The sequence below is a fragment of the Thalassophryne amazonica genome, chromosome 1, assembly GCF_902500255.1.
Source record: "Thalassophryne amazonica chromosome 1, fThaAma1.1, whole genome shotgun sequence".
NCBI lineage: Eukaryota > Metazoa > Chordata > Actinopteri > Batrachoidiformes > Batrachoididae > Thalassophryne > Thalassophryne amazonica.
In genome coordinates, this window is record NC_047103.1 from 94,756,171 (window position 1) to 94,774,080 (window position 17,910).

Below are 17,910 nucleotides of genomic sequence, written 5' to 3' on the forward strand. Positions count from 1 at the left end.
AATCATGTTAGGTCTATAGGCATGCATTGGTGCTGTGTGGTGCTGTACTCACCATCCTACAGAACCACAATGGGTCCAGATTGGCAAAAAATCTGTCTGCCCTTGCCAGCTAATATATGAGCACCCAGATGGCGGGGTCCTGCATACTGTATCATGCCAAGTGAAGTGTAACACAATGCCATAGCGTCATAACTGATGTTAACTCTCAATGTAAGGAGTACACCTCATGTCAGTCTCTTTGAATAACTGCTCATTTAGTACGAATGCATTGAAAAAATATCCAAATATTCTCCGTAGAGACCTTGTACTAAAGACATCCAAAGTTGCCTCAAGCCACTGATTTGAATCAAGGTCTGGCAACCATACAAACAAAAACTAGAAGCAACAAGACCCTGAAGAAAAAGGCCTCCGTTGTTCTGCAGACAGACACCTCTTTCCATATGTAATCAATGAATGCCCTGGTTGCAGCACTCTAAAAGAGATCACAGCATCCTCTTCAAAGTCAAGGTTAGTGAACTTTCCCTCACTGACAAAAACACCTAGGCTCAACAGAGTCAAATGGGTTATGAAATAAACATAGGCTACAAGACACTGCTGATATTCCTGCTTGCATTCAGGGAGTACTTGCAGAGCTCGGATGCCATAGATGATTGACTTCTTCATGACTTCTTTGTTGATGAAACCAGACTAGACTACCAAGATCACTGCACAGCAAGCAACTGCCACCACATTCTATTGAGAATGCCCCTTGCAAGTACCTTGCCTGACTCAGAGAACAGTCTAATAATCTTGAAGATATTGTAATCCAGCAAAACAAACAACCATTGCTTCCAATACCAGGACAACAGCATCATCTCCAGCTGTCTGAAAAAAATTAAATACCATTACCATAGATTCTTGCATCTTTTCCTGCTTTGAGCTAGTTCACCACCACTGCAATTACACTGAGATTTAGTGATTCACAGCTGAGCAAAAGATCTGCCACAATAGGATTTGCATCAAAGATGTCCAGCATCCTGGCAGAAGGTCAGCCTTATAGAGCTGTATAAAGTAGTTGACTACCACCACAGTCTTTAGTGGAGACTGAACTTTATTTCTTAAATCCTACCTTTTTGTTTTAGCATTTACAGTATGTTCCTTCACTCTGTCATCATGAAGGTCAAAAATGTTGAATCTGCATTATTTTCACACCTTAAATAATTCCTCACAGAATATTTCAACTTGTGATAGGTAGCCAAAGACAGCTGCTGTATCCATAATTGACCGTTTGAGGTACACATCTGCCTGATTTTCAGTGGTTCTTTTTCATAAGTATGTCTTATAATGAAATGTGGAATCTGAGATGATGTCTCAATGGGTGTAATTTATCAGTAAAGTGATATAATTCCTGTTAAAAATGTATCATGTATGAATTCTTTAAAAAGATAATGATTTATGTGAGTATACCTGTGGTGGCATCAATGGACTCATAGCTGGCAGAAAAGCCCTCGGTAGATAAACTTGAGTCAGACACAAACAGCACTGTCAGTACATTGTCTGTACTGGTGATAGATGGAGGCACTGAACGGCCACAGTATCTGTAAATATGAAATATAATTTTTACCAATCAAATGATGTAAAACAATTATCTGTATGTTATGTTGATTTTCAAGTAATGTAAAAATAAACAAATTTACTGGGGTAAAAACACTGTGTACCTGCCAATCTTGCTACCGGCCTGAACAGTGCTGTTGTCGTAGACCTCCACATAATCATAGTTACAGCTGCTATGGTATTCCAGGTTGAAGGAGTCAAAGGACAACCGTATCATGTTGCCCGGGTCAACACTGATGTACCAGGTACAGGTAGCACCATGGGGATAGCTCGTCGGGTGTCCAGGACTTGAAAAACTGCCTGATGGACTGTTCAGGGTGTCTCCACAGCCTATTACAGGAGGAAATTTATAAACTGGATCAACCTTAGAACATTTTAGAAAAATAAATATTGGTGGCCTGAGTACCAGTGGGAGTTCATGAAGGCTTAGACCTCCATTTTACAGTACCACTGGCACGCGCAAGATAAAATTAAAGTTTTACTTTGATTACCTTCCAAAGCAGAGCCATAAGCTGCAGAAAAGCCATGGTTGCTGACAGAGGCATCGGTCTTGAAGTGCACATACATAGATTTCTGGGTTGACTGAAGTCTGGGTGGAACCTGAAGGCCACAATACCTTCCAAGCAGTAGAGAACTAGACGTGGCACCATCCCTGACCTGGAGGCAGGTGGGTACATTATTGGAACAAAACAAAGAATCAATTGCCATTATCAAGAATATGCCATTTCTTAAAAAAATTATGTAATTGAATGAATGTAATTCTCCTGGCAACACATATTTCATCAAACATAAATGGGAATATATGACATAACTTTTTTAAGGTTTTCCAATTTTCCAGTCATTACTTATTACCAAACAATTCACGTGTTACATCAATCTATTGAAAATAACAATTGAGAGGAGCAAGTAGGTGGGATGAGAAGTCGGGCTACCAATATGTACACCTGGTTTGATTCCTGGTCACCCAACCAAACTCAACCTGTCTGTGTCCTTTGACAAGATTATCTCCAATGTCTGAGTCTACTCAGCTGGAAATGGGTACCATCCATGACTAGGGGAATAACCTGTGGTGGACTGGTAGCCCATCCAGGGAGAGTAATAGACTGGCATCTGCTTCATGCTATGATTTGGGGATAAGCACTGGCACGATAGAGCTCTGGGCCTGTATAGTACACAATACATATTCAGAACCAGAAACACTGATCTCAATGCTCTTTCAGATTTAAGCAGCTAAAATAAATATTGAACACATCACAATTTTTCTCAGTAAATATATTTCTAAAGGTGTTATTGGCATGAAATTTTCACCAGATGTTGGTAACAACCCAAGTAATCCACACATACAAAGAAATCAAACAATAGATGCCTAACCCTAACCCTATGTTACGTGTAATAATGTGAAATGACATAGGGGAAAAAGTATTGAACACCTGACAAAAGGGACGTGCAAAGAAGCATGGAAACCCAAGACACCAGTTGAAATCTAACAGTAAATTGAAAGCAGTCTTGCCCCATGTCAGTGGAAATTAATATCAGCTGGTTCAGTCCCAACTGATGGCTGATTAAAAAGGTGTCTCTTTACCAAGGTGTCAAACAAGAAACATATCATGATGTGGAAAAGTAAAGAGCTCTCTCAAGATCTTCGCAACCTTACTGTTGGGGCCAAAACCCAGAAGTGGAAAGATCATTTCACCGTAAACCGGCCTTGAGCAGGTGGCTGGTTTCTGATGATTTCTGACAGAGGAGTGAAAAGAATTATCAGAAGAGTTGTCCAGGAGTCAACGACCACTTGTGGAGAGCTTCAGAGAGACCTGGAATTAGCAGGTACAGTTGTTTCCAAAGAAAACAATAAGTAATGCACTCAGCCACCATGGCCTGTAGGCACGCTCACCATGCAAGACTCCATTGCTGAAGAAAAAGCATGTTGAGGCTCATTTAAAGTTTGCTGCACAACATTTAAACAAGCCTGTTAAGTACTGGGAGAATATAGTCTGGTCAGATGAGACAAAAGTTAACTCTTTGGATGCCATAGTACACACACACACACACACACACACACACACACACACACACACACACACACACACACACACACACACACATACACACACACCATGTTTGGAGGTTAAAAGGCACTGCACAACACCCCAAAAACACTATACCAACAGTGAAATTTGGAGGTGGGAACGTCACAGTGTGGGGCTGTTTTGCAGCAGATGACACTGACAAATATTCATATAATTGGCCTCTACTGGTGGTTGGCTCTCACTGCGGTATTGTATCACTTCCTGTTCCGGAGCACAGCGGTGTTTTGCTGTATCTGTTAGCTGTTTAATCTGCACAGTTAGATTGATCTAGTTAACTAGATAACGATTTGTTTCCCAGTGTAATCTTCACGTGCCTTAACTAAAGCACTCCTTCTGCTGAATCACCTCTAAATTATTTACACATTATTCACTTTGTGTGTTTTTAGGAATCCGCTAGCTTAGCGCAGCTACTAGCTCTTAGCCGGTTTTGCATGGTGGCTTCTCCTGTCTCTCCCGCACTTTTCTGCTCTGGGTGTGAAATGTTTAGTTATTCCTCGGCCTCCTTTAGCAGTAATGGTACTTGTAATAAGTGTAGCTTATTCGTAGCTTTGGAGGCCAGGCTGGGCGAATTGGAGACTCGGCTCCATACCTTGGAAAATCCTATAGCTAGCCAGGCCCCTGTAGTCGGTGCGGACCAAGGTAGCTTAGCCGCCGTTAGTTCCCCTCCAGCAGATCCCGAGCAGCCGGGAAAGCAGGCCGACTGGGTGACTGTGAGGAGGAAGTGTAGTCCTAAACAGAAGCCCCGTGTACACCGCCAACCCGTTCAAATCTCTAACCGTTTTTCCCCACTCTGCGACACACCCGCTGAGGAACAAACTCTGGTTATTGGCGACTCTGTTTTGAGAAATGTGAAGTTAGCGACACCAGCAACCATAGTCAATTGTCTTCCGGGGGCCAGAGCAGGCGACATTGAAGGAAATTTGAAACTGCTGGCTAAGGCTAAGCGTAAATTTGGTAAGACTGTAATTCACGTCGGCAGTAATGACACCCGGTTACGCCAATCGGAGGTCACTAAAATTAATATTGAATCGTGTGTAACTTTGCAAAAACAATGTCGGACTCTGTAGTTTTCTCTGGGCCCCTCCCCAATCGGACCGGGAGTGACATATTTAGCCGCATGTTCTCCCTGAATTGCTGGCTGTCTGAGTGGTGTCAAAAAAACGAGGTGGGCTTCATAGATAATTGGCAAAGCTTCTGGGGAAAACCTGGTCTTGTTAGGAAAGACGGCATCCATCCCACTTTGGATGGAGCAGCTCTCATTTCTAGAAATCTGGCCAATTTTCTTAAATCCTCCATACCGTGACTATCCAGGGTTGGGACCAGGAAGCAGAGTTGTAGTCTTACACACCTCTCTGCAGCTTCTCTCCCCCTGCCATCCCCTCATTACCCCATCCCCGTAGAGACGGTGCCTGCTCCCAGACTACCAATAACCAGCAAAAATCTATTTAAGCATAAAAATTCAAAAAGAAAAAATAATATAGCACCTTCAACTGCACCACAGACTAAAACAGTTAAATGTGGTCTATTAAACATTAGATCTCTCTCTTCTAAGTCCCTGTTAGTAAATGATATAATAATTGATCAACATATTGATTTATTCTGCATTACAGAAACCTGGTTACAGCAGGATGAATATGTTAGTTTAAATGAGTCAACACCCCCGAGTCACACTAACTGCCAGAACGCTCGTAGCACGGGCCGAGGTGGAGGATTAGCAGCAATCTTCCACTCCAGCTTATTAATTAATCACAAACCCAGATAGAGCTTTAATTAATTTGAAAGCTCGACTCTTAGTCTTGTCCATCCAAATTGGAAGTCCCAAAAACCAGTTTTATTTGTTGTTATCTATCGTCCACCTGGTCGTTACTATGAGTTTCTCTGTGAATTTTCGGACCTTTTGTCTGACTTAGTGCTTAGCTCAGATAAGATAATTATAGTGGGCGATTTTAACATCCACACAGATGCTGAGAATGACAGCCTCAACACTGCATTTAATCTATTGTTAGACTCGATTGGCTTTGCTCAAAATGTAAATGAGTCCACCCACCACTTTAATCATACCTTAGATCTTGTTCTGACTTATGGTATGGAAATTGAAGACTTAACAGTATTCCCTGAAAACCCCCTTCTGTCTGATCATTTCTTAATAACATTTACATTTACTCTGATGGACTACCCAGCAGTGGGGAATAAGTTTCATTACAGTAGAAGTCTTTCAGAAAGCACTGTAACTAGGTTTAAGGATATGATTCCTTCTTTATGTTCTCTAATGCCATATACCAACACAGGGCAGAGTAGCTACCTAAACTCTGTGAGTGAGATAGATTATCTCGTCAATAGTTTTATATCCTCATTGAGGACAACTTTGGATGCTGTAGCTCCTCTGAAAAAGAGAGCCTTAAATCAGAAGTGCCTGACTCCGTGGTATAACTCACAAACTCGCAGCTTAAAGCAGATAACCCGTAAGCTGGAGAGGAAATGGCGTCTCACTAATTTAGAAGATCTTCACTTAGCCTGGAAAAAGAGTCTGTTGCTCTATAAAAAAGCTCTCCATAAAGCTAGGACATCTTACTACTCATCACTAATTGAAGAAAATAAGAACAACCCCAGGTTTCTTTTCAGCACTGTAGCCAGGCTGACAAAGAGTCAGAGCTCTATTGAGCTGAGTATTCCTTTAACTTTAACTAGTAATGACTTCATGACTTTCTTTGCTAATAAAATTTTAACTATTAGAGAAAAAATTACTCATAACTATTCCAAAGACATATCGTTCTCTTTGGCTGCTTTCAGTGATATTTGGTTAGACTCTTTCTCTCCAATTTTTCTGTCTGAGTTATTTTCATTAGTTACTTCCTCCAAACCATCAACATGTCTATTAGACCCCATTCCTAGTTAATTATGGAGTTCCACAAGGTTCTGTGCTAGGACCAATTTTATTCACTTTATATATGCTTCCCTTAGGCAGTATTATTAGACAGCATTGCTTAAATTTTCATTGTTACGCAGATGATACCCAGCTTTATCTATCCATGAAGACAGAGGACACACACCAATTAGCTAAACTGCAGGATTGTCTTACAGACATAAAGACATGGATGACCTCTAATTTCCTGCTTTTAAACTCAGATAAAACTGAAGTTATTGTACTGTTGTACTGTGCCCCACAAATCTTAGAAACATGGTGTCTAACCAGATCCTTACTCTGGATGGCATTACCCTGACCTCTAGTAATACTGTGAGAAATCTTGGAGTCATTTTTGATCAGGATATGTCATTCAATGTGCATATTAAACAAATATGTAGGACTGCTTTTTTGCATTTGTGCAATATCTCTAAAATTAGAAAGGTCTTGTCTCAGAGTGATGCTGAACAACTAATTCATGCATTTATTTCCTCTAGGCTGGATTACTGTAATTCATCATTATCAGGTTGTCCTAAAAGTTCCCTGAAAAGCCTTCAGTTAATTCAAAATGCTGCAGCTAGAGTACTGACAGGGACTAGAAGGAGAGAGCATATCTCACCAATACTGGCCTCTCTTCATTGGCTTCCTGTTAATTCTAGAATAGAATTTAAAATTCTTCTTCTTACTTATAAGGTTTTGAATAATCAGGTCCCATCTTATCTTAGGGACCTCATAGTACCATATCACCCCAATAGAGCGCTTCGCTCTCAGACTGCAAGCTTACTTGTAGTTCCTAGGGTTTGTAAGAGTAGAATGGCAAGACAGAGCCTTCAGCTTTCAGGCTCCTCTCCTCTGGAACCAGCTCCCAATTCGGATCAGGGAGACAGACACCCTCTCTACTTTTAAGATTTGGCTTAAACCTTTCCTTTTTGCTAAAGCTTATAGTTAGGGCTGGATCAGGTGACCCTGAACCATCCCTTAGTTATGCTGCTATAGACTTAGACTGCTGGGTTCCCATGATGCACTGAGTGTTTCTTTCTCTTTTTGCTCTGTATGCACCACTCTGCATTTAATCATTAGTGATTGATCTCTGCTCCCCTCCACAGCATGTCTTTTTCTCTCCCTCAGCCCCAACCAGTCCCAGCAGAAGACTGCCCCTCCCTGAGCCTGGTTCTGCTGGAGGTTTCTTCCTGTTAAAAGGGAGTTTTTCCTTCCCACTGTCACCAAGTGCTTGCTCACAGGGGGTCGTTTTGACCGTTGGGGTTTTTCTGTAATTATTGTATGGCTTTGCCTTGCAATATAAAGCGCCTTGGGGAAACTGTTTGTTGTGATTTGGCGCTATATAAATAAAATTGATTTGATTTGATATAATTGAATGAAGGATGAATGGAAAAATGTAGAGAGACATTCTTGATAAAATCTACCAGGATGATGAAAATGAAATGAGGGTGGACATTTAAGCAAGACAATGATCCCCAACACACAGCCAAAGAAACTCTAAATTAGTTTCAGAGAATGAAAATAAAGCTGCTGGAATGGCCCAGCCAATCACCTGATTTTAATCCAATATAAAATCTATGGAAAGAACTAAAGATGAGAGGTCATAGAAGAGGTCCACAGAACCTTCAAGATTTGAAGAGTGTTTATGTGGAAGAATGGGCCAAAATCACACCTGCGCAATGCATGTGACTAGTTCACCTGTAATCAAGGTCACAGGTGAAGATTCATTGCACACCCAAATCCCGGCCACTGTTCTTTATCGGCATTACTCTGTTTTGGTTCCCACACTCATTAATTCAGGGCTTGAGGTTAATTTTCTTGACACTAGGGCGATCACAGAGGCACGTCTGATTATCACACACCAAACAGAACCTGTTACAATAGCTGTATCAGGGAATCACCAGGAGACTGTTTAATTTTTTGTTTATCCCTCCTCCTCTCCTTTGGTGTTGGGGCACGTGCGTCTCACACTCCACAACTTTGATTGGCCATCCGGTGGAGTGAAGCCTGCAGGTGTCTGTGATCCTCCATGACCCCCACTCCTAGTGCCAGAGAACCTGTGATTTCACTCCTGGATGTCACCAACATCCCAAATTGTTACCATTATTTAGGAGAGGTTTTTAGTCAGGATCAAGCACTGTCACTTCAACAGACCGTATGACTGCTCCATAGATTTACTTCCAAATGAGTCTCTCCCTACCAGTTTGCTTTACAATCTGTCGCATCCGGAGATGGAATCGATGGAGCAGTACATCAAGGACTCTCTGGCTGCAGGTCTCATACATCCCTCATCCTCACCTATGGGGTAGGCTTCTTCTTCATAGGCAAGAAGGACAGGACCTTATGTCCATGCATTGATTTTTGGGGGTTGATCACCATCACGGTCCGTAATCAGTACCTGCTTCTCAATGATTCTGCGCTCAACACCCTGCACAGGGCAGCAGTATTTATGAAATTAGACCCCTGCATGCCTACCACGTGGACTGAGTCAAGGAAGGTGACGAGTAGAAGCCTGTGTTCAACACTCCGTTCTGTTATTTGAATATTTGGTTATGCTCTTCCGTCTCACATTCCTGCCACATTCCAAGCACTTGTGAACAATGTACTCCGAGACTTCCTCAACCGGTTTGTATTTGTTTACCTGGATGACATCCATATCTTCTCATACACTAGCAGAACACATTGACCATGTCCTTTTAGTTCTCCAGTGTCTGCTGGAGAATCATTTGTTTGTTAAAGCAGAGAAATGTGATTTTCACTGTGACACCATTTCCTTCCTGGATTTCATTTTCTCCAAAAAACAAATCAAACAAACCCTGCCAAAGTTAGTGCAGTCACTCAATGGCCCACACCCACCTCTGTCAAACAACTCCAGCAGTTCCTTGGTTATGCCAACTTCTACCACTGTTTCATACGAAACTTCAGTCAGGTCACAGCTTCTCTCACTCGGCTCACTTAACCCAAGACATCCTTCATATGGCCCACTGCTGCTGAACATGCCTTCCAAACTCTCAAACACTGTTTCTGCGCAGCACCCATCCTCATCCAGCCAGACCAGGGCTGCCAGTTTATTGTGGAGGTCGGTGCCTCCGACATCGGGATCAGAGCCATCCTGTCCCAGCGAGCTGAGGGTGACAACCATCTCCAACCATGCGCCTTCTTTTCACGGCATCTGTGTCCCACTGAGTGTAACTATGACATAGGTAACTGGGAACTCCTGGCGTTCAGGGAGGCACTGGAGGCATTGTCAGCCAGGTACTGCCATTCCATTTATTGTTTAGACAGATCACAAAAACGTAGATTACATTCAGTCAGCCAAAAGGCTCAAGTCCCAATAGGCCAGGTGGTTGCTATTTTTTGGAAGGTTCAGTGCAGCTGAAGATGGATTTCATCAGGACTTTATTTATTCGCTAAGGGCAGTGGGAGTGGATCAGGAGTACTGACTTAGACAGTCTGGACTCTGACTAACGCCTGTTTCATAAAAGATGTGTTGCTGCACTGTTACAGTGATCATTTGGGAAGACAAGCAGTCCATTTGCACCTCCTGAAGGTACTCAATGATCTACTGCAGCCAGGTAACACATGGACATCCCCTTGGCCTTTTAGAGTTGTTAGCATCTGCATCACTGAGGCACCAGCTTCTTGGATCATGGTCAGGGAAATATGTGGCCTTTATGCCATAAGTGACAAATCCCGGCACTCTGATTCATTAAGCGTCTAGAATACTGCAACCAGGACACCCACTGATACCACAAAGATCACGGCATTGTCTACAAAGTCAAGATCAGTGAGCCTTACCTTGCCTACAAACAAACCTAAATCACTTAGTATAAAACTCAAACACATAGCACATGCTAGCATTGGACAGAAGACGTCAGAGATAGTGTCTCCACACAGCACTCACAGTGTCTCTGTACAGGCAGCTTATGATGTTCATTAACTTACAGGTGATCCCACAAATTCTCAAGATGGCCTACAGAGCAGCTCGATCAAACAAATGAAAAGCTTTGCAAAAAAAAAAAAAAAAAAAAAAAATCTGTAAAGAAGCCCTGTCGATATTCATAGTTGTGTTCACTGAGTAGATACTTTTAGAACAACGATACAGTCAGTACTTCAGTGAAGAAAAACATTCATGAAATGTCAAACATTGCCAGAAAAATGTGTGACCTATGCTTTTCAGAGGTGTCAAATCCAGCTTCAGAAAGTAAAATTCCAGCCACATATTTGTTCCATCTTCCCAGTAAATCAGCTGATTGTAATTAGTTCAGCTCTTCAGGCAGGTGGATGAGTTAATTATTAAGATCACCTGTTTTAGGTGCACAGGTAGAAGCAACACATGGGAGGGTTTTTACTTTCTGAAGCCGGATTTGACACCTCTGGTGGTTTTATCTTCATATCTTTTATTACAGAGATTAGAGCATGCCATAGGTATTAAAGGCACTGCGCTGCGGTGGTTTGAATCATATTTGTCTAATAGATTACAATTTGTTCATGTAAATGGGGAATCTTCTTCACAGACTAAAGTTAATTATGGAGTTCCACAAGGTTCTGTGCTAGGACCAATTTTATTCACTTTATATATGCTTCCCTTAGGCAGTATTATTAGACGGTATTGCTTAAATTTTCATTGTTACGCAGATGATACCCAGCTTTATCTATCCATGAAGCCAGACAACACACACCAATTAGCTAAACTGCAGGATTGTCTTACAGACATAAAGACATGGATGACCTCTAATTTCCTGCTTTTAAACTCAGATAAAACTGAAGTTATTGTACTTGGCCCCACAAATCTTAGAAACATGGTGTCTAACCAGATCCTTACTGTGGATGGCATTACCCTGACCTCTAGTAATACTGTGAGAAATCTTGGAGTCATTTTTGATCAGGATATGTCATTCAAAGCGCATATTAAACAAATATGTAGGACTGCTTTTTTGCACTTACGCAATATCTCTAAAATCAGAAAGGTCTTGTCTCAGAGTGATGCTGAAAAACTAATTCATGCATTTATTTCCTCTAGGCTGGACTATTGTAATTCATTATTATCAGGTTGTCCTAAAAGTTCCCTAAAAAGCCTTCAGTTAATTCAAAATGCTGCAGCTAGAGTACTGACGGGGACTAGAAGGAGAGAGCATATCTCACCCATATTGGCCTCTCTTCATTGGCTTCCTGTTAATTCTAGAATAGAATTTAAAATTCTTCTTCTTACTTATAAGGTTTTGAATAATCAGGTCCCATCTTATCTTAGGGACCTCGTAGTACCATATCACCCCAATAGAGCGCTTCGCTCTCAGACTGCAGGCTTACTTGTAGTTCCTAGGGTTTGTAAGAGTAGAATGGGAGGCAGAGCCTTCAGCTTTCAGGCTCCTCTCCTGTGGAACCAGCTCCCAATTCAGATCAGGGAGACAGACACCCTCTCTACTTTTAAGATTAGGCTTAAAACTTTCCTTTTTGCTAAAGCTTATAGTTAGGGCTGGATCAGGTGACCCTGAACCATCCCTTAGTTATGCTGCTATAGACGTAGACTGCTGGGGGGTTCCCATGATGCACTGTTTCTTTCTCTTTTTGCTCTGTATGCACCACTCTGCATTTAATCATTAGTGATCGATCTCTGCTCCCCTCCACAGCATGTCTTTTTCCTGGTTCTCTCCCTCAGCCCCAACCAGTCCCAGCAGAAGACTGCCCCTCCCTGAGCCTGGTTCTGCTGGAGGTTTCTTCCTGTTAAAAGGGAGTTTTTCCTTCCCACTGTAGCCAAGTGCTTGCTCACAGGGGGTCGTTTTGACCGTTGGGGTTTTACATAATTATTGTATGGCCTTGCCTTACAATATAAAGCGCCTTGGGGCAACTGTTTGTTGTGATTTGGCGCTATATAAAAAAAATTGATTGATTGATTGATTGATAAGTCTGTCAACAGAAAATGAAATTTGAAATGTATTTGTTTACCTGGATGACATCCTTATCTTCTCACACACATTAGCAGAACACATTGACCATGTCCTTTTAGTTCTCCAGTGTCTGCTGGAGAATCATTTGTTTGTTAAAGCAGAGAAATGTGATTTTCACTGTGACACCATTTCCTTCCTGGATTTCATTTTCTCCAAAAACCAAATCAAACAAACCCTGCCAAAGTTAGTGCAGTCACTCAATGGCCCACACCCACCTCTGTCAAACAACTCCAGCAGTTCCTTGGTTATGCCAACGTCTACCGCTGTTTCATACGAAACTTTAGTCAGGTCACAGCTCCTCTCACTCGGCTCACATCATCCAAGACATCCTTCACATGGCCCACTGCTGCTGAACATGCCTTCCAAACTCTCAAACTCTGTTTCTGCGCAGCACCCATCCTCATCCAGCCAGACCAGGGCTGCCAGTTTATTGTGGAGGTCGGTGCCTCCGACATCGGGATCAGAGCCATCCTGTCCCAGCGAGCTGAGGGTGACAACCATCTCCAACCATGCGCCTTCTTTTCACGGCATCAGTGTCCCACTGAGTGTAACTATGACATAGGTAACTGGGAACTCCTGGCGTTCAAGGAGGCACTGGAGGCATTGTCGGCCAGGTACTGCCGTTCCATTTATTGTTTGGACAGATCACAAAAACGTAGATTACATTCAGTCAGCCAAAAGGCTCAAGTACCGATAGGCCAGGTGGTTGCTATTTTATGGAAGGTTCAACTGCACTATCACTTACTGTCCAGGTTCCATAAACATCAACCCGGATGCTCTTTCTTCTCAGTTAACCCCTTCAGACCAGCAATCACCAATGGACCGGATCCTGCCCACTAATCTGGTAGTGGGCAGCCTACCTGGGATATTGAGAGAGTCATCCAGGAGGATCAATGCCAGCATCTTGATCCCGGAGACAGACCTACCCCAGCTACCCCAGTCCAGATGGCATTCTTCCTACTGTCTGTGTATTTGTATCACATTACTAAGAGTTTGAGTCCATAGTGATAGAGGCAGAACAAACCCAACTTCATACAGGAGGTGGTCCACTCCAATGGGCATTGTGAGCCAGACTCTGTTTGCTGTACTTTGACAATTCAGTGGGCCAATACCTGGCCAAAACTAAACATTATAGTTCATGAGCCAGATGTTGAAACCCTCCCCTTTCCTGAGAAATTTTTGCGGCCACTCTGCTTTTTGTAAGCCTAATCCCATCAGATCTCAGAAGCTAAGCAGGGTAGATCCTGATTAGTACTTGGATGGAAGACCTCTTAGGAAGGTAAGTGTGTGTTTTCATGGGTAAAATTGGAGTTTTGTCAGGACGGGCATCTGGAATAAAATGTGTGCCACATTCCAATGTGGATCTATACTGGCACCACTGAACAAATAGGGGGCAGTTGAAAGGCAAACAAGTATTTTTGACTTGTTTGTGTAATAGCAAGTTGTAATCAAGCTGTTTGCCATCTGTCCATGGTAGTTTTGTCCTACAGTAGATCACTATATGTCATTACAGAAAAAGCAGTGATTTAATTTTTTTAAAATTGCATTTCTAGCTCCTGCTGGTTTGTTTTTGTTTGTTTGTTTGTTTGTTTGTTTTGTTTTGTTTTTTGGCACACAGTATGCTTTCTGGAACTTTTTAACACCTGAAAAAAGATCACATATTCCTCATCAAGGAAATATAAAATATTTGTGACATTTACAACCCCAAATCAGAAAATGTTGGGACCATATTGGGGGGGATAGTGATTCTTACATTCACTTTGATTTCTGTTGATTTCTGACACTATGAATGCAAAATGTTTCATGTTGTGTGTGGTCAACTTAATTTCATTTGTTAATATACATCCATCCTGCATTTAAGATCTGCAACACATTCCAAAAAAAAAAAGTTGGGAAAGGAGCGATTTATTCTAAATGTAAGGATTAAATAATCGTGTGTACAGCCAGTTTTCTTTTGACAAGTCAGGGGATGGACACATAAACATTTCCAAGCCACTGAATATGTCTTGGACTTAATTTACATCAATCATTACAACAATGCAGATGTTGGACTAGTCTTCGCAATACCCCCTGAAGGGCAGTGGACTCAGGTGACCCACAGACTATTAACCCTCCTGCAAAGACATTCTTTGGTGGCCCACTACAGAAGCACTCTGTCTGATATTTGTGGCAGGCTGTACATTGTGCCAGGAGCAAAGCATCTCACCACACTCCCACTGGCCTGCATCTTTTCCTTCACATGCCTGGACATTCCAGGAAACAAGCTGCACTGGATTTCATCAGGACTGTATTCGCTAAGGGCAGTGGGAGTGGATCAGGAGTACTGACTTAGACAGTCTGGACTCTGACTAACGCCTGTTTCATACAAGATGTGTTGCTGCACTGTTACAGTGATCATTTGGGAAGACAAGCAGTCCTTTTGCACCTCCTGAAGGTACTCAATGATCTACTGCAGCCAGGTAACACATGGACATCCCCTTGGCCTTTTAGAGTTGTTAGCATCTGCATCACTGAGGCACCTGCTTCTTGGATCATGGTCAGGGAAATATGTGGCCTTTATGCCATAAGTGACAAAACCAGGCACTCTGACTCAATAAACATCTAGAATACTGCAACCAGGACACCCACTGATACCACAAAGATCACGGCATTGTCTACAAAGTCAAGATCAGTGAGCCTTACCTTGCCTACAAACACACCTAAATCACTTAGTATAAAACTCAAACACTTAGCACATGCTAGCATTGGACAGAAGAAGTCAGAGATTGTGTCTCCACACAGCACTCACAGTGTCTCTGTACAGGCAGCTTATGATGTTTATTAACTTACAGGTGATCCCACAAATTCTCAAGATGGCCTACAGAGCAGCTCGATCAAACAAATAAAAAGCTTTGCAAAAAAACAAAAAATCTGTAAAGAAGCCCTCTCGATATTCACAATTGTGTTCACTGAGTAGATACTTTTAGAACAACGATACAGTCAGTACTTCAGTGAAGAAAAACATTCATGAAATGTCAAACATTGCCAGAAAAATGTGTGACCTATGCTTTTCAGAGGTGTCAAATCCAGCTTCAGAAAGTAAAAGTCCAGCCACATATTTGTTCCATCTTCCCAGTAAACCAGCTGATTGTAATTAGTTCAGCTCTTCAGGCAGGTGGATGAGTTAATTATTGAGATCACCTGTTTTAGGTACACAGGTAGAAGCAACACATGGGAGGGTTTTTACTTTCTGAAGCCGGATTTGACACCTCTGGTGGTTTAATCTTCAAAAGTCTGTCAACAGAAAATGAAATTTGAAATGTCCAAACTTTCCAAAACCAACAGATATAATGTGTTTGTTGTATCTGTACAAATTGTAATGTCAGCGTCATGTACCTCAACAAAGTCAAACGTGCACGAGCCTCCTTCAATATCAAAGGACTGGAAGTTGAGGGTAACGACGTAACCCTCTGGCTGGTTAATAACCCACACACACTCTTTATTGTGGGGATAGAAATTAGGGTGGTATGGAGTCCAGAACTCCCCTGAGCCTGACAAAGTGCCTCCACAAGCTGCACAGAGTTTGGGTAAAAACAAAAAAAAAGATGGTAAGAAAAGGGACATTCTTAGATTAAACAAAACAGATGTATGACTCTCTGTCATGTTTCATGAGCTGACAATGACTCTCAGATGTGTCTGGTTATTTCATAAACTTCATTGTTCACATCAAAGAAAAATATAGAATTTTTTAGCATTAGATATTTTAAATGTTAAAATATGACACAATTTGACACACAGAAGACCAAACAAAAGTATCTCACCGACAGTGTACACAGCCCTGAAACCAGTGCGACTGACTGAGCTATCGGACTTGAAGCGAACCCATAGGGACTCCGTGGAGGAGACAATAGGAGCTGGCAGGGTGCTCCCACAGTACTTCCCTATCAGAGGATCAGTCTCCGAACGGCCATCGCGGACCTGGAAATAAACCAGGAAAGCAAGAGACAAGAATAAAGGATATTGCTAAGATATGCAGACGCTTGAATGGTGCGCCCTGACTGGGTGATTGTGTACCAGGTTGTTCCCTTTCTGTTGTTTTCATTAAAAAAAATTAAATAAGTTATTTAAAAAATGCATTTTGGTTAACTGGACTGCAGTCGGATAGTGTTTGACCACATGAAAGTAAAAAGGCATTGTGGATGGATGGCTTTGGAGGTGGATCCATTGAGACCTAACTAAAAATCCATGTAAATTACATGTGTTTACAATACACATACAATAACGACGTATGTAAGTGGTGCCAAATAGTCATTGTGAGCCTCTACTCCAACTGCAGAGCCCCATTTACACTTGGTATTAATATATGTCTCAGTTCCAAATTGAAATCCGATTGAGAGGCATTCGCTCTGTTCAGATCCTGTCATACCTCCTCTGGCTTGTCGAGGTCAAAAAAGGGAGGGAGGGCACTAGATATCCATGAGGTGCTGCATGCTTCACAATAGCTAAAGCAGACATTGCTGATCTTGAAGGTGTCTTAAACAGTTGGGTTGCCAGAGACAAAATGAGAGGAGAATAATCATTGATGCAATTGCTTTGATTTCAGCTGTGATCAGTGCAACGACTGTCCAGAGTACGATCTCAGTACAGGAGCACACCCATGCATGACTTTATTTGCCAAAAATTAGTGTCAGTGTTATTCATAAAAGATAAGAACTTGTGCTCAAACATACAGTTGAAGAATAAAGTCATGGTGGCCATTTATTTGGGCCAATGTAGTTGGATGTGGACTGTAAACACATGTACACTTACATCACTGTGGTTATAATGCATCCCAGGTTTGGCCAGTCAGACAGCAATCTGTTCTCAATGCATTTTGGGTGCATTTACATGTGTACATTCATGACCCCAAAGACATTACTGGACATCAATTCCAACCAATACACAGATACTTTGAGAGATGTGCAGAACAGGGAAAGAATTTCTGAATTTTTCCCAATGAATACTGTAGTGACATCTGTCGGGGATGTGTTCTGGCTCCTACACTGTTCACTGATTGCATAGAATGGCTGTTGGACAGGGTTGAGGAAACCAGCAGCTTAGTTTTCTTTGTAGGTGAGGAAAGGTTCACCGACCGTGACTTCACACATGATGCTTTGATCTTTGTGGATTCAATGGATACCCTAAGTGCAGAATTTGAGAAGCTGAGTGAGGAATCCTAGTGTCAGGATTTGAGATTGTCCTGGATAAAGTCTAAGAGACACACTTTCAATGACTTCGTGGACTTGGCCATCAGAAGTGTCAATGTATGTGGTGAAGGACCTTTACTCATCTTTCTTGTCCTTGGATATTGAGATTGAGAAACACCTGAGAAGAGCTTATAGAGTCATGAGGTCACTGAACA

At 42.0% G+C, this 17,910-nt stretch overlaps 1 protein-coding gene across 1 annotated transcript in view; it reads right to left on the minus strand.

The window, feature by feature from the left end:
* The window catches only part of cubn (cubilin (intrinsic factor-cobalamin receptor)), a 362,295-nt gene that overhangs the window by 226,398 nt on the left and 117,987 nt on the right, over nt 1-17,910 (minus strand). Inside the window, exons 18-22 of the mRNA XM_034169223.1 lie at nt 16,331-16,487; nt 15,906-16,081; nt 2,085-2,250; nt 1,698-1,923; nt 1,447-1,577 (exon numbers count right to left, since the gene is read on the minus strand). Coding sequence (XP_034025114.1) covers nt 1,447-1,577; nt 1,698-1,923; nt 2,085-2,250; nt 15,906-16,081; nt 16,331-16,487 — 856 coding nt within the window. The remainder of the gene's footprint in view (nt 1-1,446; nt 1,578-1,697; nt 1,924-2,084; nt 2,251-15,905; nt 16,082-16,330; nt 16,488-17,910) is intronic.